The sequence below is a fragment of the Limanda limanda genome, chromosome 1, assembly GCF_963576545.1.
Source record: "Limanda limanda chromosome 1, fLimLim1.1, whole genome shotgun sequence".
Classification (NCBI taxonomy): domain Eukaryota; kingdom Metazoa; phylum Chordata; class Actinopteri; order Pleuronectiformes; family Pleuronectidae; genus Limanda; species Limanda limanda.
In genome coordinates this window covers 35221516-35244782 of record NC_083636.1, presented here as the reverse complement: position 1 = coordinate 35244782, position 23267 = coordinate 35221516, and the positions used below count along the sequence as shown (strand labels likewise).

At 42.3% G+C, this 23267-nt stretch overlaps 2 protein-coding genes across 2 annotated transcripts; both read right to left on the bottom strand.

The window, feature by feature from the left end:
- Positions 1 to 6652: 6652 nt before the first annotated feature.
- Positions 6653 to 13942, bottom strand: LOC133006431 (TBC1 domain family member 10A-like). Its single transcript, XM_061075664.1, has 9 exons — positions 13377 to 13942; positions 11412 to 11511; positions 11004 to 11111; positions 10673 to 10779; positions 10456 to 10570; positions 10253 to 10318; positions 9657 to 9846; positions 9197 to 9351; positions 6653 to 8981 (listed from the first exon to the last, which is right to left on the bottom strand). Exons 1-9 carry the CDS (start codon positions 13544 to 13546, stop codon positions 8574 to 8576), a joined length of 1419 nt encoding a protein of 472 aa, XP_060931647.1. The 5' UTR covers positions 13547 to 13942; the 3' UTR covers positions 6653 to 8573.
- A 933-nt stretch (positions 13943 to 14875) lies between these two features.
- LOC133006447 (protein phosphatase PTC7 homolog) lies at positions 14876 to 22759 on the bottom strand. The gene is made up of 6 exons (XM_061075665.1): positions 22256 to 22759; positions 20416 to 20595; positions 19330 to 19528; positions 17794 to 17917; positions 17561 to 17690; positions 14876 to 17376 (listed from the first exon to the last, which is right to left on the bottom strand). The coding sequence occupies exons 1-6, from the start codon at positions 22455 to 22457 to the stop codon at positions 17318 to 17320; spliced, it is 894 nt and encodes a 297-aa protein (XP_060931648.1). The 5' UTR covers positions 22458 to 22759; the 3' UTR covers positions 14876 to 17317.
- Positions 22760 to 23267: the final 508 nt, after the last annotated feature.

Here is a 23267-nt window from a genome sequence, read left to right as displayed (position 1 = left end):
ATGGGTTTTTGTTTTTCTTTTAGAGTTTTTAAGATATATCCCAACTAAAGGGTGAAACTGGAGAAACTGATTCACAGGCCAGGAACTCAGTAACTACATTTTTGATTGATTGATTGATTGATTTGTGTGTTCTTGTGGTTTTGGATCAAGATCAATTCATTGTTGTTTGAAGAAGATTCAAGTTTTTTACTGTCACACCAATTATATCAGCACAGTCGAATGAAAAAAAACTACTTTTGCAGGGAAACACTAAAGCCCAAAAGTCCCCTTGACTTAGACCAAGCTGCACCAAAGTTCACACACTAATAGATATCAGTCCCCTAAATGTTCCTGATTATTTTCATCAAGATCTACTTATAATTTGCTCAGAAACTGTGAAAATGTTAAAGATCCGCCACAAACTTTGATGAGTTCCTCTTATCCCTCATCCTTCCACCAGGTTTCATGGAAATCCATTCAGTTGTTTTTGTGTAATCTTGCAAACGGCCGTACAAACCAAGCAACAAACAAACTGACAGGGGTGAAAATGATAAAATAATTAGATAAAAATGTGTATTTATGTGCACAAAGAGAACAAATAAACTAAGGAAAACAGTAAATAAGTTGAAAAGGGCATTTGGGATGGAGTGCATTATTGCAACACCGTCATTCTAATTTAATTTCTATTTTGGTCTCAGCATTGGATTTATTGACAAACTGAAAAAGTACCATATGAATCCTCAAAACCACAATAAAAACATTCGGTACACCACAATTTCAATGTGTGATGAAATGTGAAAAGAGGATAAATCTGCTGCTTCGCCTCCTCATAAATTATCGATTCTAATACTTTTTACCAAAAAAAAGTCATATAACTTCATCACACATCTGATGAACTTCTTCAACAATCAGGAAGCAGCCACGGTGCAGACTTCTTGCTGAGCTTGTGTCTCTATTATAACGGTCCCCTTGTTATCAGCTCACATGCATTGAGATTCAAGATATTTCCATGAACTTAAAAGTCACAGATGACCTTACAGCCCAGCAGCTTATTCCTCAGTCAGATTATCAGCAGCTACAGCCGCAGGGACGTCTAATTTGAGGTCTGTGTTTGTGGGTCAGTTGACCGGGAGGCTCTGTTGATACGACTCTTCCTGCTTCAGCATGTTGTTTTCTTCCGAGTCAGGAGCGGCAAAGCAGAAATATTTATCAAATATGAACTTAAGGACAGGAGAGGGATATCCCAAAATGTTTTCACGAAACGGTCACAAATAGCTCAGACCTGCGCTCGAGGTCACCAGAGGAAATATTAGTACGAGGAGAGAAAGGCGGGAGGAAGGGGGGGGGGGGGGGGGGGCTCCTGACGGTCTTTTACGTAGTGCAGCTGAGAAGAGGGAACAAAAGAGAGGATCATTTTTCATTTATAGAAGCAGTGAGGTAACACTGCTGCTGCGAGTCCTGACAACCGTCTTCTGTTTACACCGACAATGAGTTTAGTGTTGGGAGTTTTTTCACTGTTAGTCAGGTGATGAGTTATAATGAGGTTTAAAGCTAAGAGACGATGTAAAACACTGACAGTGACCTTCTTCACAAAGATGGTGGGATAAATCATGTTAATGTTGTTCTCGTCTTCAGGTCTTCGTCTTCAGGTCTTAATGAGAACATATTCAAAGGTCTCTGCACTGTATTTATTATCTAGAGAACTCATTAAATTCTAAAATATATAATGAGGAATCTTCGAATCTTGTTAAGCACCAGAATTTGTGAATTTTTTTTGTTATATAATGCATGTGTGGCTTTACATTTTGTTTTAAAGTTGTTTGTCTGCAAGCCGCGCCTCACTAAATGCATGCATGCCAGAAATTAAGATAGTGAACAAGTGATACCTTCTAAACATCTGTATAGAAGCATTATCATTATGATCATTAGCATGCTGATGTTAGCAACCAGCTCAAAACACTGTTGTACTTAAAGATGCACGACGTGACAGCTCCCCAAAAAGTGAAGCCGAATGGTCCTGATCGCCACCTGGTGGCTGGTTGCAATAAAGGTCATGAATCCCGGCTCCTCCGTGTTGATAAATTGGACTTGGACTAAACCAATAGGTGAATTTCTCAAAGATGGTTTCTGTTATTTGAGGTAGTTCTTAGCACAATGAGGCATTTAATTAGTTTGATGCTATAATTATTTTAATTAAAATACAGGTTATTTCTCCTTTCATCATTTGAAGCTATCAGAAATGATGATGCATTTTCATAAGGGGGTAAAGTGTGTATTTGATATTTTGTCCTGTTCACTCCTATGATGAGTACAAAGCAACACATTTACTGGTGCACGGCTGGAATCCCACGCTCTTCTTCTTTACTGCATGACACTGAGTTTAAAGCCTCGTCACTGAACTCAACAAACTCATCCACATGACGTTTAAAAATAGAGATAAGGTCTTCCCTGATGTATAAACACAGACAAAAGAAAACTGCAATAAAACCGGCAACCACGTTTTCCTCTTCCTGTACAACCTGCATGCGAGAAACTTTCCTCTGCTGCGGCGCTCCTGCTGCTAAAGAGGATGTTGGATCGATATTATTCACAAAACCGTGTGAAACAGGGATGGGTCAGAGAACAGGAGGTACCGAGGTCTCAGAGCTGTGTGAAGGACTCCGCTGGACTTTATCCCTCACATGTAACAGGAACCATTTGAAAGATTTTTTTTTTATGGCTGTGCAGACTTCACAGAGTCCTGTAACACAAGCCTCACTCACCAACACACACACACACACTCAACAATCCTACATGCCAAACACACAATACGTAACATCCATGACTCCACTGGATGCAACACAATCAGCTATTGTAACTCCAAACCAAAGGTCTTGATGCTCATATGCTTTTGTCATTAGTCTCAATTATAACAGGCTACGAGGTCACGAGCTGACACACACACACACACACACAATGCACGTATTGATGAAGAAATTAGATTATAAACAACTTTTTTGTTGCAGCTGGTTCTGAAAGTTGTTCCATTAAATACAAATGTGTTTAACTGCTTTGGAAATAATAAAAGACCTAGACCACTTGTAAGGCTTGTTACAAACACAATGCATTTAACAAAATATATTTAATAACCCACATACACTGACAGAAATTCACTTAACGAAATAATAAAGTCCCTTTTTCCTGGACATGGAGAGTAATACTTTTAGTAGTCGTCATACTTCTGTTTTCACTATTTCAACATATGCTGTTTGGTGAAAGAACACAAATGTTAATGCATTGAATTTGTTAAATTTATTTCCCAGCTCTCGGTTGAAATAAACCAGAATTTATGATGAAAACTAAAAAAGCTCAGTATCTCTAACTATCCTGAAAGCATGTCGAAGATCACTAACTGATTCAAAGATCATATTTTTTGAAAATTGGACGACTTCTTTTCTGTCAAGCAAAACCTCCAAATCTTTGCTTTTGTGCTGTTTCAGTCCTGCAGACGTTTGTGTTAGTGTTACCATTCACTCCCCATCAATATCTGCTCGTCCCAGTAAACGTCTGACCTGGTTTATCAGGAGCAGAGCAGGTCTCCCACTTTATCACGCATGCACACACATGCACAAACACACACACACACACTAACATACACATCCCTGTGTATCCTCTCTGAGCACCCGGTTTCCTTGCCAGGGGGGAAAGAGAGGACTGGATGGACGGGAAGAGAGGAGACAGTGGGGATGTGACACAACAATGGCAGGAAGTGACTTCAGATCAATACAGATTAGGGGGAAAGACACCAACACAGCAGCACGGAGCGAACAACAGCCCCGGTGAGGAGACAAACATGCAACGCAAACAAGTAAATTCTGCAAGACACAAGGGCACGTGATCCAGATCCGAAAGCATAAGACAAGATTCAACCTTCGCCTGACGGGAACAACAGCTCGGTCACTGCTCTGGAGCTGTTATGCACTAATGAGTCTTATGATTCATAAGACATTCAGCTGCTACACAAGGAGATGGGGGGGGGGGGGATGTGGAACCCCAGCTGGAGCCGAGCATGTGTGTGGGTGTGTTTTCATTTCCTTTAATAAATCATAATCCAGAGTCAGAAAATAAAGCTGATGGATCTGAGATCATTAAAGGGCTGTGCGTCCAGCTACTGTTATCCCGAGGAGAACCATAAAAGGACACACACACTTCCTGACCACCGTCCATTGAACGGGCATCTGTCCGACCCCTGACACCTTCCACTCCATCTCCGCTTCCTGTCCCACACGTGCAGCCCGGCTACTGGAGGCTGTTCATCAAAGCCTGTTCCCCCAAAACAGGGAAGAATCCCAAACAGGAACATGCATGAGGTCTCGGAAACAAGGGGAACTCCCTGCAACATAATTCAATATAAAAAATATAAAATGCACATAATAAAACTATAAACTTTTACATTAAGATATAAATTTAAACCTTACCCACACAAAGCCATAGCAGCTGCAATAAAATGAAACTACTCAAGCTACTGTCATTCAAACAGGTCGCAGTGGAGTTTTTTGTTCCGTGCCCCTGACCTCTACCCCTTCTAATCCAGCTTTGGGCAGAGGGCATGTGGGGGGCTAGTGGGGGGGTGCTGGTGGTGGAGGGTCGGGGATAAAGGTGCAGACCATCAGCCCTTGTTACCAAAAAGCTTTAGAGGAGCTTTGCAGCTCATGAGGCCAGACTATAATCTCCCAGACGCTTCACACATATGGTCTCATGAGATCATCCAACCCCACCCCCCCCCCCCAAATAAACAGCAACAGTGTATAAACAGATATCACATGTGTGAGATATCAGTTTTCACACCTACTGTAGATACGCTTGGATCAACAAAAAAAAGGCGTATGAGAACTTTGTCATCTGTACTGACGAGAAAAACTTAAGTGAGAGCGACAGAACGTTCTGAAGGCTGCAGGAAACGGTTTGAGGTTTTGGAAGAGGTTAGTATGTGAACTTTAACTTTAGCATATCGATGATTCATATTGATAAATATCAGCTTCCACACACACGGTTGGTGGCTGGTGAGGGATCTTTTCAGCCAATCAGTGATCAGGGTCAATTTAGGATTTACCATCTTGCTGGAGGACACTTCGGCTAGCGGGAGCCGGGGATCGAACCAATGACCTTCCCTTTAGTGGACGACCCTCTCTACCTCCTGTGCACAAATCACATTTTTATTTCCAACTGTGTCTTGAATACTGACATCACAAACCAAAACAGTGACAGTTTGAGCAGTGTCAGATAGAATTTTCAAGTTACACACTTTTAAGGACAATTTAAAACTGTATTTATGTTATTACCCTTCCACAGTGCAGCAGATATCAGAGGCTGATGAGTCCTATAGGTCGTGGATGCACCGTTTTTCTCAAACCGGACTGGATCATATTTAATTTTCTCACCAAGATAAACCCTTGTGTTGATATTTATAACAGTGTGAACATGGCTTCAAACTAAAACTTGGCCGTAACAAACAGAGACAAAAGGGAAAGAGAACAAAAAATAACCAAATATTTAGATTTTCTCATTAAGATTATTCCATTGCTTAAAAGCTCACTATGTTCAAACGTTATATACCTTTTAAATTAGCAAAAAGCATCAAACAAGAATGGACTTGCTAGAGATATCATATTGTTTTCGCACACAACGCCAAAGAAGCAACAAGCTATTGTTCTGCAAAGGCTACAAAATCTGCTCAGCTCTTTCCTGAGAGTGTTGTTATGGGGGCACGTCTGGGTCACGTCTCCTCCTCCTCCTCTGCAGATTAGCCATAAAGCCAGTCTCCCATTACACCCTCCCTATGGTCTCGGCTCGGGGTCTCACGAACGTCCCCCCGTGCACCACCAGCACAGAGTGACGGACAAACAGGTGGGGTTGTGGGGTGGATGAATTGAGCTTAATGGGGGAGTGGGGTTGAATATTGGTGGACGAGCCGAGGTTGTTTACAGACAGTGAAAGGCACAGAGGAGATGATGAGAGGAGGCAGAAGTAGAAAAAATGCTCTAATGACAGACATCGTCGGGAAAAACACACGGAATGCGTCACAGAAATAGAAAAAGCTGTGGAGGCTGCGATTCTCGGGGTCGTAGAACTGAGAAGTGTCATGTCATCCGGTTGTTGGGAGTAATATAAATCTTTGTGCATTCTCAAAAGATAGAAGATGAGCGGAAGCAGTTAGGTTAAGCCATTAAAATTCTATTATATCCAAACGCATCCATCTTAAATAAAATTAAACGGTGTTGGGGCTTTTCTCTGCTTGGGTAAATTAAAATATAAGGGAGCGCATTCTTGGCTGTCATGTTCTTGGACTGCAGCTGAACCTTGTCGAGGAAGAAGGAGGCCTGTATGCACTCCATTCAGTCACCAAAGGCAAATGGCTGGGTGAGACGCTGTGGGAATTCGACCTATTTGAGATGCAAATTCCTCAAAGAGCTGAAAGAGCCGGAGAAACAGGTGTCCGAGGAAGTGTGCTGCAGTGTGGGTGCGAGGGCGCTGAATGACAACACAGGGTGTATTGAAGTCCTGCTCGTTCAGCGCAGTCTGTGTGGCACTTCATCTCTTGTCTGGTTTTCTTTGTTTCACGGAAGATGCCGGGGAAAAAGAGAGGAAACCGGCTGTAAAAATGGGAAATATAACAGATATGCAAAATCCAAGAAATGTTTTCATTCATTTATTGATTTAAATGTAATTTGGTACAAAAATATATCAAATCACAGAAAAAAAGTCCTATATACTGATTAAAACAGCAGAAATTGTAAATGTGCGAGCCCCTAGCTAAATCAGTGTTATACTTTCATACAAAATCTTACCAAAAAAATCTAAGGTTTTTTATGGCAAAGCACATCTGTGTATCCTTCATAATAGTAACTCAACAGTTTTATAATAATCTCTGGATGAAGCTCAGTGGCACCATCTACATGACAGAGCAGAGAATGCATTTTGTTTTATGAACTAAATGTTTTAAATCTAAATATCAAAAGCTTCAGAGAACATCGCAGAGAAACAGTGGTTCCTAATCCACCCAAAAATAAACCCGTGGAATATATTTATAAACAAAATATGTTTGAAATCAACACATTACCATTTGTCATTACTCATAAAGATGTTGACACCAACTGAATTTCCAGTAAAGGAATAATTATCTGCTGAGTGCATATGCACTACTTCCTCTCAAACCATTTCTTCATTTGGTTATTATTCAAAGTTTATGGCTCGGTGACGTCTTCACAAAAGGCCTTTGCATGAAAGTGCAGAGAAAAATCCAACAAATCCTATTGAGGCATGAATATCACATAACCAAGTTTGTCAGTCAACAACAGCTTAGGATTTGTAAAATACTTGAGACTTCATATTTAGGTTGCAAATTCTTTCAATTGTGGAAAAATGTTGATTCATTGGTGGTTTTAGGATTAAAACTAAAACAAGGAAAATATAGAACTTTTGAGCATTAAAAAGTTTAGATTCTCAGACCGCAGCAAAATAAACAATCTCCCCATACCATCAGATATCATCAGATAAATCTAAGTATAAAAATCCGCTAACCCTTTTACAAGATTGTACAAAACAGTTCTGTCTTAGCGTTCTTCCACATAGCTCATTCATGACATAAATATAAACCCTATAAGCTCTCCCAAATTGACAAATTAAATACTGTACGACAATATAATTGAATAAACTGTTTAGAAAATATACATTTAGAAAGATATGCAATAAAAATCTTTGGCTTAGTGGCATAAAATATCCCTGCACACTTTTTTCCCCTTCATTTGAGAGTCACTCGCTTTTCAACAGTTCTTCTTCTCATTAGATTTCTGCTGGTCGCTGCTGTGGCATCAGAGCTAATCTCACAGCACCCTGAAGTGTTCCAACTCACAGATGCATCAGAACAGTCACCAGACCGTGCAAAACAGACGCGCTCTTAAACTTTGTGTCTGCAAATAAGGGAAAAGCGACAGCGTCTGGCAAAGCCGGATGAATACAAATCTCTGTGTTGGCAACATAGCGACTAACGCAGGCAAAGAGGAAGACTAGAAAGGCAAAGTGCTCCAGGACAGATCTCATCGATTAAGACAAAATCAAACTTCATTTACGACACAGGAGAGAATCAGAGCTTTACTTTGAGGATGAAATAGCAGCAGTAGCTTTTAACAGGTGGGATTCTGAGTGAAATCCTACATGTTCAGTCATATGATGCTGATATTCCCACTCAGATAAACCTCACAGACGTGTTGAAAAGTGCACACAGTCGCCACCTACTGTTGCTTCCTGGCACTCACACTGTCTTGAGTGCCACTGGGTTTTAAAATATAGAGCTATGACTCTAATACTAAAGTAAATATCAACCTTTATTACAGCATTTTTTTGTCATAATTGAAAATGTAATTTCTTTACGTTTACAACCGTTCAAAATACCCTTTAAATTCAAAACTTTTCTTGGAGTGTAATGACCGTAAAAATGTAAATGTTCTCACACTAAGTGATGGAGGTTTGTCATGTCTCTATGCCTGAAAGCTGCTGAGTCAGTGAAGGCTATATGGAATGGTTTGTGTATGTAAACTGGTGTGAAACTTACCCTGCTACAGGTAAGTGTCATGCTCTGCGCTGCTCAGACTCTCTTTGGACTCTTGTAAGGTCAAGTGCTTGAGCAGAGGTGAGGGGTCACTGGGAGGAGGAGGATATGGATTATGTGTCTCCTCTGGCGCTGGGATAGTTATTTTCTGCTGTTCCCTGTTAGCCTTTCTTCTTCCCTTTGCGTCCCCGGCCAGCACCTTGTCTCCAGCGGGCGCCAGGGGAGACTCAACAATGATCGTGGGCCTCTGTCTCAGGTCCTGCCGGCTCGGCGGCTCGGCGTTCATGATGGCCTTGGCCCCGTGCATCCTGGGAGGGGACTTGCAGTGTAGATCTCCGTGACTCTCCTTCCAACGCCGCAGCTGAGCGTGGTGCTCCCTCTCGATGTCTTTCTCAGACACTGATAGCTCAATAATCTGAGACACGAGGACAGAATAAATGTGAACGTGAGGCGATGTATGGGTTTTCCAGCAGATTACACGTGAACGTTTTTTATTCACCATTAGCACAACAACGGAAGGGCAAAGTCCAAGCAAGACTCCTGCACTTACAGGCAAATCTGAGTGTGTATTAGGTGCTGAGTCAAAACAATAAAATGTAAAACAGATGACGACAGCAGGTTTAACCGTACCTCGTGCACCAGGAACCTTTCTTGCATGTACTGCGGCTGTATGGCTCGGAGCAGCTCCATTGTTTCATAGAGACCTTGGCAGGACTTCAGTTTCTCCTGGGATCCCAGCATGCATTTCAGGAGAACCAGGCCCACCTTAAACACGATCTTCACTCCTGAGAGAGGCAGCAGATGCAGCTAAAGAAGGGGTTTGCACTTATATTTAAGGACCAACTCGTAACACTGTTCTGCTGCTTGACAACTGAAGGGGAGGATGATAAGTACATTTTAATACCTATATTGTGTCTTGAACCAACTAAAACACTAGAGTCAGAGACATATATTCAAATTAAAAGCAAAATTTTGACCAAACTTGCTTCATCTGTTATCCTGCTGAAACACCCCTTTAATAAATGTCCTACTTCTCACTTCATGCAATGTGAACATATCAGTGAGTTATGTGAGAGCAGTGTCATCTCACCCTCAAAGAGGAACATATCCCAGACGCGCAGCACCGAGGTCCACGGCAGAGTGCGAGAGAAGGCGCACATGAACCACTCGGTCATGCACAGGATGGGCTCCAGCTTGTGCTTCCTCAGGTGACCGTGGGCCGCAGGAGACACCCGCCGCAGCAGAGCGTACAAGATCTCCCCGTCCAGCTGGATCGCCTCCTGTGGAGACGACATGGAACAGCGACCAGTGAAGGAAAAGCAGAAGCAAGAGAGAGAGAGAGAGAGTGAGAGAAAGAGGGAACAGACTATTCTCTCTCTCTCCCTAAGCTGATTGTGTGATTATCTCGTCCTTGTGGCCTGGTCACCACCTCGAGTTGTTAGCTTGTTGGTGTATCATGCAGCGACACACTGGCCGGAGAAATTCAAAGATTCAGCTGCAGATAATGCTGTCTTCAGAAACCCTGTGTCATTTAGCAACAAGATTGTGTATTTATACTTACAATACGCAACAGATTAGTTTTAGAAAGATATATAATGTTTATGGAGGTGACAACTGACATGTTAAACACTATGAACGTGTAATGTCAACTATTACTCTGATGTTCAAGCTCTTCTCATGACATACCAGCCCTGTACTGTAGTATCCTGGAAGGTATTTTTCACACATCTGGACAAGAACCCAGAATGCATCCTAGGACAAAGAAAGGAAAGAGAGAAGGTATTTATTAATATCAAATAAGATATTTAAAGATTAAAAAAATAATGACTGATATTTAAGTAAGTAAGTTTAAAACATCTGCAGAGGTTGAACATTTAGTGTGAGCCCACCTCAGCCGGCATATGCATCAGCAGAACAGCAGCTATGGGAGCCTGGGCCTGACAATAACCCTCATCAGGACGATGCAAAGTGTAAGCCTTCAGAACCCGGAGCAGGTCCTGCTGCCTGCATGCATTAACATAAAGAGATTAATATCATAAACGTCTGTGTATTCATGCAAATTAATAAAGTGTTGGGAAGTATGATACTTCCGATGGAAGAGCGTACCCATGACCTCCTCTTGCTTTAAACATTTCGTGGAAGGGAAACTGTCGATGGAGGTCCCTCTCGATGATGTCCACCCATTTAGGATCTCCTGTCTGATCGTCAAGTTCCTGGAGATACAGATTGTTTTTACATTCAACATTTGAGTGATTTCCCTTGGGCTTCTTTTGACAAGACCACTAAAATAAAAGCAGCTCTGAAACTCAGTAAAGTTATTGAAGTCTTGTACCACACATTATATAATGCATCTTTACTTTACATACATGTAATATGGGGATAGATTATTTCTTTTTTGGAAAATGCTCACGACAGCGACCTCAAATGTGACACTGACCTGGAATCTGCCTTGGTTTTGCTCCCTTTTCACCTTCCCCCCAGTGAGGTAGAGCCAGGCCCGGCCACGCAGCGATGGAGGGATCCCCTTTTGACAGCGCTCTTTTACCTGCCATTCAAAACATGAACAGTTAATGTAGAAAGGAACACCGACTTTTCTTTGTTTTTCCCCTTGACTATATGAAAGATTACACGTACTTCTAATATTCACACAGCTAGTATAATTGTATTGCTGTAGTTTCTCACAAAAACAAAAAAAAACTCAAAGTCATAGTAAACACAGAGGTAAGTGTTCAAGTTAATGTACAAAAACTGAAACATGGCACATAAACTATCTTCATGCTGAGGCAAATTGCGCTTTACCATTAGTGCTAATATGTACGACAAATAATTTAAAATCACTGCCGACCTTCCTGTGTTTTTTGGCCATCCACTTGTCCCAGTTGTTCAGCATATCCAGCCATTTTGCCTCCCTCTGTCTCAGCACCTCGATGGGGATTGCTTCAGCGCTGTGGTGAAAGGAGAAAATGTTATGACAAGAGACAAACAAGTTATTTGTCATGCAGAGTGACAGCAGTCGTACTGTCCTGTGTCACCTCCCTGTGCTTATGACAGGGGAATCCCCGAGGGTGGCGTGCAGTGGCTCTTCTCTTCCTTGTCCACACAGGAAACGTACCCTCAGACAAACCACTGGAACACTTGCCCATCGCCAACGAAGTACAAAGGAAAACAGGAAGCTATGGGAGAACTTTCCCTTAGTTCAGTTCCCTTCAACCTTCTGCTCTAATACCTCATTTCAAAACAGTGAAACTGAAGATCAGAGCTGGCATTTCCTCAGCTGATGCTGAGCACAAGCCTGGGCTGCATGTCACACCTTTCAATACAATAGCTCGGGACAGATCACAAGTTGTAAATCAGCTATATACACGGAATAATGCATCAAACTTGGGTCTGTTACTTTTATATTTATATTTGCCCGCACAAGACAAATCAAGTGCAGCACAATGTTCAAGCTTTAAGTTAAATATCAGCTGTCTAGGAACACATAACAATGCAGGATGTTGTCCAGGTCTGAATGCGGAAAAAAATTAAAATGGCCTCTGAGGCAGAACCTGACGTTTCCTTTCAGAAGGAGGCCGGACCATAACCTCTTAAAACACAGCAACGTCTATTCACTACCCAACATGCAATTCACTGACTAATAACTTTAGAGGATTATTATAGAAACATCTGAAAAATAAACATGATTTTTAGTATCACAATTTGCCTTGATTGTTTCTCATTAATCATCTCATGACCAATCATATATATTTTTGAAAACCTACAGGGATCAGAACTATCAGGTCGGCGACCACAGACCAAGAGGATCTCAGAGTCCAACAGGAAACCAGTGACAAGAATCGGTTAAATCAATTGACCACTTGATATTGAGTCAAGCCCAAGATTAATGTGGTCTCTCATGTTTAGGGAAAGAGAAAGCTTGAATAGGGAAAGTGGGAACAATGAATTATGGCTGATAAGACTTAAAGGGAATTACAGCGGTGTCGGTCTGTGGTTTCCATCCTGAGCTGCCAAATGAATTAACATTGGAGGAAAGAAAACAAACAGATAACACATTATATATGTAAACTTGTTCCTCTTTTCTTATCTTTTCTATATTCAAATAACAGGTCCCTTCCTGCTTCTAGAAAAGAGGGAAACAACAAGGCAACAGTTCTCCTATGTGCTCATAACAGATACGTATGGAAACCTTGACATGCAAAGTGGACTTTGATTCACTTTGAAGATACATAAAGCAATAAGGTTGGTCCCTGCTGGTCCAGGTGACAAGAGGCGTAGCTGTGACTTAGGGCCAAGATCATGTCAACATAAAACTGTTCATCATAATAAATGTCACTTTATTATTGTTTATGTTTAAAGCTGATTTTTGCTCCTAAGTGAAGGTGGTGGGTTAAAACTCTTCTTTAAGGGCAGAGAATGAGAAAAACTTGATAAACAGCAAAACATTTTTACCAATCTGAGGTAGTAAGATGATGTATTTCACCAATATCTATGTTCATATTGCACTTTTGTTGTGTTATTGATAAGAACAAAATAGATTATTAATTGATTATTATTGAATTTAAGCCTGTCCTTCTAAATATATGGATAATCAGCTAAATTAAGCCACATTTGTAATATGGACTGATCTATCTGTTAGTTTTCATCCACTCTCTGAGTGCACTGAATATATATGAAATGACAATCTGTTGGTCCCAGTAATAACAAACTGGTTCCATGACAGTGAGTGAATGTGCCTGGGATCCAGAGCTCTTCTACCTGTGTTCAGCTGAGTGACAGAATAACACTTTAATGTGTGTGAAACTCCACTTACGATTCCTCGGAGTTCTGCTGGGCTCCCCCGGTGAATCCGTACTTGTCCACCCGGTCCTCCCCCTGGATGGCACCGCCGTTTACCTCGGCTCCGAACCCGCCGCCCTTCCCGGTGTCTGTCAGCTTGTCCGTGGCGAAGTCCAGCCCATTGCCCCGCTCGGTCTTTGCCATTTAACCAACATTTACCTCACAGTCCGACCGCCTAACCTCGAGTTAATCCCCGGATCTCAGCCAGCAGCTCCCCGCAGCTGTCCATGAAGACGCCCGCCTGCTAGCTTAACCCGCTGTCACGGCTAGCTAGCTAGCTCGCTTCCTGGCTGCTAACCTGCTAGTGCTAACCAGGTAGTCGCTGTCATGGCTCCACTTCCTCCTCCTTCCTCTGGCGGACTCCTGTCCCACAAAGCGGATTCCCACCTATTCGTCCAAAGCTTAAAGAGCCAAAGCTCCTTGCTCTCGGTTACCTTTTAGGGTGTCTTCCTCCTGCTAGGTGCTAAGCTAACACGCTAGCATCACATTGGTGTCAGCTGACCCACGCAGGGAATGTGTGCTGTCAGCGGGAATGCGAGTTAGCTGAGTGTTTAGCTGTTTTTTTAGCTGAGTTGGCACAGATAGCTGAGGGGAAGGTGAGAGACCATCAGTAAACAGAACACCCCCTGACTCTCCAGCGCCACCCAGTGCTCAACTCAGCACCTACAGGGACAGGCTTTATTCATTCATTTGTATTTATTTCGATACAGAAGGGAATTTGTATGGAGAGGCATCCCCTTTAAACCGAATTCACAAAATAAAAAAAATGAATTCCCCTTGATATTGATTTCTTCAATCCCCTCATCTCCTGTGAGAGATAGAGAAGCCTGTGCAAACTCAAAGGATTGAAGTCGAACCCGAATGGCATCTAAAAGAACAGGACATCGCTCTTTGCCCGGTTGACTCACATTCTTTCAAACTGCCACAACTCTCTATTGTCTCGCATGCACAGCTGCGTTTGACAGGTGTTTTGTTAGGACATTTTTTTTGCTGTTACTAGATATGAACAGCATCAAGTTACAGATACTTGATGCTGATACAGTGCGGTAGAAGAATTGGGCAATAGAACATGAGAATATTCATTAAAGTACCTCAATTTGCACTTCAGTAAATGTACTTAGCTACTTTATGTTTCTATGGACTTTTGTTTGATGGGTACAATGCATACCAAATTAGTTCTTTCATTGAACCTTAGATTTGAGATAAATATATTAATTTGTTCTGTCATTTATTTGACTTGATTCAGTATATTTAATATAGAATCATATCAAACAAAATGGCAATAAAATATTTTAAATGTTAAGCAGTTCATGAGAAAATCTAATTTGGTTGTTTAGAGAAAATATAAAACCTACGTCAATATTGAGGCTTCGGTCAAGTCCCCCCCCATCTTCCCTCCTTGAAAAAAACAAATCTATAGTTTTCAAACATCTTTGGTGAACCATGAAATAAAATCACGAAAAGGCAAACAAATTTAGTATAAATACTAGATTCTTTATTTAAATATTGTACATATTTTAAAACATATTTACATAAATTAGACCTGCATTGTTACACTGTATGTACACTGACATGGGTGTGTCTTTCACACGCACAGACATCGCTTGCTTGAGAGATGACAATCGTACCACACAGACCGCAGAAGCACCTTTGAGAACGACTTTACATTGACATTAAACACAATGTGGAGGGAGACAAGCTTGCAATGACAGGAAAGGCCTCTTGATGACAGGTCTAGCTATTTGTTAAGGCTGAAACTGTGCTCACCCACACACACACACCCACACACTTTAAGTTAACAGCACCATTATCCATCTCACCACCCCCCCTCCTGCATATAGGTTACATCTCTCTGTCAAATGTAGCTCCATCTTTACCGTGAATACAAGGTCAGAAAACATCTGACGTACAAAAACGTCCTTAATACGAGAGCAGGATGCAAACGAGTGACACAAACTAACACAGAATCCACAGAGCAGGACAGAAAAAATGCAAATAAGTTGCCACGAATTTGGATTCATGTAAATGTGGTCATTAGTCGCACTTCTGATCCCTCACATAAATGAATTATGAAGTTTGTAGCATCCTGCTTTCACAATGAAACATACAATTTCTCCCAAGACTATTTAAGAGGAACAACACAGTGACAATTCTGGTCTCCCCCATTGAAATGTTATCCTTACAGCCGGCTGAGCGGCGCCCTTATCTTGTATTTATATATGGCTTTCCTTCTTTGGTTTATAAACCGGTCTTAGACTTTGTTATAGACAACCACTCACCTATAACTTAAACTAGACATATGATGCAACCTTAACTCTCAAACAACTTTAAGCATAGAAAATATACTTCAACGTCCCTCTGAACATTTCCACCCCCACTTCTGGCCATCACACAAAACCCAGAGCACAAGGGCTTTACAGTATTGCTGCATGATATTTATAACAACTAAGCATAATGACATACACAACGAAATTGTGTCTTTGGTGCACCTGCTTTTAAATTATAAGACATTGTCCAAACCAATGGGGCGAGGTGTTTGACACAGGGACAGGCTATTATGGGCAGAACAGTATTATCAATGTCTTTAATTTAGGTCATCAGGTGGAATCCAGCACACACATCAATCATTATGACCATCCAGACTTCTGAATTACAAAAGAGAAGCAGCAGACAAATGTAGAGGGAAAAAAGAAATGGAGAAATTACACCAATAAGCTCACTTTAAGATATCTGGATCCTTTTTTCCACCAATCACACAAACTTCATGTCAGCAGACACTTCAAACTATTTACTTTTAAAACTAAACATTAAAAAAATATGTCTTTTTTTCTTAAAAATTCACACCTGACCTATCATTGCAATTGCAAGCATTCCCAGATGCTAGCTTTAGCTTTGTGAGAGAACAAATATCAACATCGAATACGCCACATATTCAAACAACAATTCCTCACATCTATACCACACACACATTTACTCCTTCCTACCACACAACTGAAGCAATCGATCTCAGCTAATATATTCTTGTTCATTTCAGCAAGTGGAAGAGTGGGATTGGTAAAGCTCACTTCAATATCAACATCTATACAGGAAAAAGTATATATTTATGAATGCATGTGTACCTCTTCCACAACGGTAACAAAACAACTCTTTGCCTTAAAGAAAAACTGAGCAGAGATGACAGAAAAAGGCGGAGCCCTGAAAACACAGAAATATTTACAACTTATCAGGATGTGCACACCGACGGATCCCACGACCAAGTGACCAAACCTGATTAACCTTCGCACGGGAGCTTTAACATGGGTTAGTATCTCTTTACTTTGATCTGACCACATTAACGAACATTCACAAAGCCACCTATTACTTTTCATTCCCAGTTAAGACTCCTCCACTCTCAGCCTCCTCAGTCCGTCTGTATGGTTCGTTCAAACATGTTTACAACATGGAACAGACAAACAAGGAGAACAACACAGACAGATGTGTCCACAACTGTGAACAACCCCAAACCATGGCTTACTCCTCTTAAAATATCACTTTTTCTTTTTTATCACAAGGGCCAGCAGATTTTAAAACCCCCAGTGACTGTCACTGTGACACATGGGAGCCTGACGATGCATCCCTCGACCCATTGTACTCGGCTCCTCCTGCATCATGATCAACATGAAGGTGGCCTAGCTGCCTGCTTCTTCTTAAACCGTTCAAGCATCCAAACGAAACAGAAGAAGAAATCAAAATGTCACACAGGGGGACGTCCTGCAGCAGGGAGTGTGTCGTGTTAGCGGGGCCTCTCCAAATCAGCCCGGCGGACACAGTGCATTTTGGGAGGGCTGCAGGTGGAAGACTCAGGCAGATGGTAAGGAAGGATCAGCCCCCCCAAGAAGCGTGCACACACACGCAGACAGAGATACACACACTCTTTTAGTCTGTATATTCAGCCACAATCGACAGCAGCACTGTGATATCATCTGGCTTCCCTCCTGCAGAAAAAGACACCATGAACAAAAATCAGTACAGGTATACACACTATTTTCATAACGGCTAATAATTGTTTCTTTTATATATAAAAAAAAAAGACAGCTTTGGTCACACAGCTTTTAATAACTTCTCTAATACATGTACTGTGCCAAGAATAAAAAGGAAAAGACAACAGGAACAACTTACCTCTTACATTCAGACCATTGTCACAGGCAAACTGTGCAAAAGGAGACATATAGTTGGGGTCATAGGCAAGATCGTGAGCTTGCTTTGCAATGCTCTGTGCAGTCTGCAGGATGCTGTCATAGTTGGTGGTCTGGAAGAAAAAATAAATCAACATAAAAAGCATGGAAATGTCATTGAAACGTGAAATAAACTAAATTTCTGCACATGTGTAAAATGTTTAACTAGACACACACCTTCAGTTTTTTGAGCTCCTGAAGAATCATGTAGTCGGGCATGTTGTCAAAGAGGCCGTCGCTTGCTGTCAGGATGATGTCACCGAGCTCCACATCGAAGGAGGAGCTGTCAGCTGCATCGGGACTGGAGGAAACAGGAGGAGGTTGAGTTCAATCACAAGTGAAACCGACATGTGACGCCTGAGCTGCCCTCAACAGTTTCCACTACGGAATTAAGCAGGACACGCTGCCAAATCTTAGCGGTGGACACGATAGGGTGTTTAATCTGACAGCTGACTTGGAAGCAGCCGGTCCTGTGTGTCCTCAGCGGACACTGTAAGGACCTCCTGTTTGCTGGTGCTCCACCAATTCTTAAGTTGTATTTCCTGGTACCCTTTAACAGTATGATCCTCCATAATCTGGGGAGCCTTTATTTTAAAGTGACATACTACAGGGCCAACTTGAACTTTATCTCACACCATGAGAAAAATGATTAACCAGTGGGAGGAAGAAGGAAAAAAAAGACCTTGAGACTGCTCTAAATGGATTACAAAAGATTAATCCCTTGTTAATCAGGCTTCCATTGTCGGAATCAAATTGTGACACCTATCTGGGCAGCCTGGCAAGTCTGTATGTGCGCACCACTGAGATAACAGCGATTACACTTTAGTTGAGGCAGTTGTCTGCAGGCAGAAAGAAACAGGTTTTTATAAAAAGACGACATCTACAAAGAATGATTCTGCCTGAAGCAAGCCAATTATAAAGACTTGTATTTTTGCATCCAAGAACCCAGCTAATAATAGACTGCCTATTATTATAGTATTATTCTTTCCTGCTGAGATGCATATTCTGACCTTTTCGAAGATTGTTTCACAGAGGCATACAGAGAAAAATAGAGAACAAAACTGTACATCCTCTCTATATTTGTCTTTTTGACTTGTGTGAGTCAGTGAACCATTAATACAACAACAAGCATCACCTAGAACACAAGTCTGTGCAGAGAATAGCATTAACTGATGATTATGTGCTTAAAGTACTGATATACTTTCAGCAATAAATAAGTTCATGTGCATATAAACTGGGGTCTGTGTTTATTACAGAATTAGTTCACTCCCTGGTGGTAGCTGCTAATGGAGAGAACGAAGCAAAGATCGCTGCAAACAATTCTGCAATTAAAATAAAAGGTTCAAAACCCATAGTTACAGTTATGAGTGTGTAAATGCTTTTGTTCATTATGAAACTGTGACAGGTCCATATAATTTATGTTGGAAAATAGGACAGGGGGATTTTCCATGTCAGTGAAAACAGGAAAGATGACGAACTAGTTCAAATGGCAGATACACAGTCTAGTTTGTCAGCAAACATGTCGTGTGTACACCTGCACAAACTGTGACACAAAGCCGCTCAGATCGTGTTTATTCTTCAAACATTGGCGGACAGATCGTACTACAGCCACATTTGCTCTGTCCTGTCTCTACCACAAATCACTTTTCATTTTTGATCCTTAAGTAATGCTCACATGACTTGTTATGATGCAGCCAAGCGCGAGCTACTGACCTGTCACTGAGCACCACCCCTTCGGACCCTGGGGGAGCAATAGACAGCTGGAAGGGCGTGTTAAAGTAGTGCTGCTGCTCGTCTGAGCGATGGACCACCTCTCCCTCCCGGACCACCAGGAAACCAGAGTCACCGAGGTTACACGTGTGTAGCCGGTGACTCCGTCTCTCCAGAACCACGATGCAGGCTGTGCTGCTCCCTGCAAACAAGAGGAGGAACAAGTGTTAACTTATGTATCATGTGGCACCACAGTGAAAAACATCCAGGCCAGGCAGACATGAAACGGGAGTTGTGTGTTTGGCTTCACTTTCAAGAGGTAGAATGCTGATCAACCAGTATATCACTGCCTCTGTGTGCACCTTCCTTGTGAATGTAATGCTGAGTGTGAAAAACCAAAACACACATCTGGGTCACATTGTCCCAGATCCCCAGAGACTGCAGCTTTACGAACCAATCGTCTTAGTAACCTTGGGAGAGGAAGGTCAGACACAGAGCGCGTCACCGCTCCTCAAAATAACAGTAGGTCGTGTGATAGACACGGTAACACGGGGAGGAGGTTAACATTTGGCGTCTGCTCTGGCTGTGGGTCAGAGATACTGAGTTTCAGGAGAAATGTGACCTTGGTCACATGTTTGACTTGGTCAGGCGTCTGAAATCTCTCCAGCTCCCCAGCAGTGTCTGTTACAGATGCACTCCAGACCTTTTGGACGCTTCTGGTATGAGGCAAAATATTCCCCCTACCCTAAAGGAAAATTGTTTAAGGTCACTGCATCTCAACTTTCGAGTGGCGGCACAACAAAACACAGCTGATCAAGTCTGTTAGTTACCTCGATTGCAGTAAGTAGGGTGCAGGTCAAAGTCTGAAGCAACGATAACTACCTCCTTACATTAATAGATATGTCATAAATTACTTGTCAAATCAGCAGTTCTGTGTACCTTTTTGCAATTTTCTGGTTAGTTAAAGAAAGTTGAATCATCCTGTAGCTGTGTTCTTTAATTCTCAGAATACAGCTCTTCACAAAGAACCATGACTCCCTCCACTGCAGACGGTCTGTATAACACAACGTGACGTCTGTGTGTACTCACCCAGCAGGGGAACTTTGTTCTGTAGAAGCTCGTAGTAGCCAGAGGTCAGGATGCCCACTGGGTAACTGGGAATGAAGCGTCCCTCCTTCACCAGTCGCTCACAGGTTCTCATTAAGGTGGCGGAGAACTGAGAGGGGTCAACGCCGTAGTCACGCCAGCCACCTACGCCATCTGCTACACCTGATGGACAGGAATGAACATAACATTGGTCAGATACCAGGCAAACAGTCTCACACTTCTACTATACATTTAGCTGAGTGACTTCATTCCAGTTTTTACTTATCAGTCCCGACTCCATGCTCTGTACATCACCATTGGGGCACAGCAATATAGCTTTTATTTTGACAGATATCCTGATTGCAATGAGTCAGGATTCTAGTGCTGATGCAAATTTTGCATGTCAAACTCACTGGACAGATGTTCAAGTGAAGCCCATATGATTTCTGTACCAAAGAAGCATGTTCCTTTGTTTCTTAAGAATGTTAAATATGAGAAAAGGGCAGAGGGATTTTGTGATTCAATATTTGTATTGTTTAACCATGGTGGTGTAACTGTACAGTGACTATATCTGTAAATGGGTTTTTAGAAAGTATCAATATAGGTCAACACATTTTGGGGGGAAGCTTTACTGTACTTTCAAGCGAAATTAGCTGGAAAACATCCTTTCAGATTAATTCACAAGACTATGATGTTATATATATAAAACTATATTATTACTGTATATTGTCCAAGCATGCTATATAGTGACCAATGTTTATTTTGTTAGTTTTGACCATATCCTCCGGCCCTACAAGATATTGTGAGGTTATTATTGATTAGAAACATCAACGTGATTAATAAACGTTGTTTCCATACCATATAAGGAAGATCATAAACAAAACACTCATATTATTGTATTCTTACTATTTCTCTCTAATGTAAAGTTCCTTTTTAAAAAAGGAGGTGAAACTACACTCTGGGAACTTCCAGATATTTTCAGGTGTGCCTCTGGAAACAGGACAATCATCCTATTTTATTGACGCTCCATTGAGAGGCGACCACAAACCTCCAGCACCTCTACGTTGTTTCTGCTTACATGTGTAAACACGTGAAACCCTCATTCCTCTGAGCTGAGCTATTTAAACGTCACATCACCAGGGAGTAGCATTTAACCCCAAACGCAGCCTGATCAAACACACAACACGTAATATCAATGTTGACAAACTCGTGCCGAGTCGAGAAATGCACTTTATATACCCTCAAGTCAGACAAGCGGTGAGGACAAAGCCTTGACGTTGAGCTAAGCTAACAGGCTAGCGAGGGGAATTAGCAACATGGCTGCCTCCATGCTCAACCATTCTGACCTTTGCAAGACATTGTAGTTTTCGGTCCTAGAGGCAGAGATCCGCTCTTTAACAACTCGATCCTTCTATAAGTGTTAATATCTGAGACATCCTGACCAAACGAGATCTATATATTGAGTCTGCGCAGTGTGATGTGCAGGTTGAGCTCATCTGGGTGAAAGGTCGTTCGAGTTTCTGATCGAGAAACGTCCACATTACAGAACAAGAGTCAAATAGATCGATCAAAGGTTTAATATCCGGAATGATCTATAACAGGAATCTGTCCTGGTATGTATTATTAAACTGGATGGTTGTAAGGCGGGGGGGGGTTGTGGTTGTGTGTTTGCAGGGGGTGATGGTGGGGGGCTGTGTTTTCATCTGAGGGGTCGCTACACGTGAGGGCTCACTGAAGGTCACCCGATCGCATAGTGCGTGTGTGTGCGGGTCTGTGCGTGTGTCTGTGTGTCTCTGTGTGTGTGTGCCCGGTGTCGGTGCTCCGTGGTCCCGCTGCAGCTCACCCAGCACGTCGGCGGTCTTGTGCCTCGCTATGAAGCAGGCGTCGTCCCCGTAGCACATGCCCTTCTTCAGGATCCCCTTGCGGAAGTCTTTGCCGAAGCCGCAGCTGGCGCTGACCAGGCTGTAGTCCCGGCCGTCCGTCTGCGACAGCCCGCCTAGGACAGCCCTGGCGACCAGTCTGCCATAGGACAGCACGGATAACATGCCCGGCTCGGAGCGGCCCCTTCCCGGTTCGACCCCCGGCACACACCGGTCCTCCTCCCCGCAGTCTCGGTGTCCCTTCTCGGCTGCTTCTTCTTCTTCTTGTCCTCCCCGCTGTCTTACTGTATATTACCCGTCCATGCGACACAGACTCTACGTCGCTTCCGTTAATTCGTCTCCCCTCCAGGAAAGTCTCTCCCGCCTCGCACCGTCCGTCCCCCGGGGCTGTTTATGTGTGAGAGCCGCTAATGGACGCAGATCCTCCGCAGAGCTTCCTCCTTCCCGACATGATTCCTCACTTTTACCCGAAGCCAGGACTGCGAGTACATACGGGTCCTCGGCGGTTTACGAGCCTGACGTCATGGAGAGCCGCCATCATCCAATGAGAGAGCCGCTGCGTAGACCCTGTGGGGTGCGCTTGTTTTATCCACAGAGACGTGACGGAAACAGAGCTAACGTTAGCAGCATTTAGTTTGCCTGTGATATAATAACAATATGGTGCACAGGGCTGCTTATGCAAACCATAACTGTACCGTAATTTTACAGGCTAACCCAAACCCACACCCTAGCCCTATCCATCTATCTATCTTTCTATCTATCTCCAACACAACATTCAAGAATAATCATTTGTAAATCATCTAATAAATCCATTCCATGTGTGACCCAATGCTCTGTAAAAAAAAGTACTGATATTTGCTGATATTTGTAATGAAGTAAAAGTGAAAAGTACCTGAAAATAAATACATCACAAATTTAATTAAGTACAGAAATTAAGTTAAATGACTGTATTACAGCGTGCAACTTTACACATTT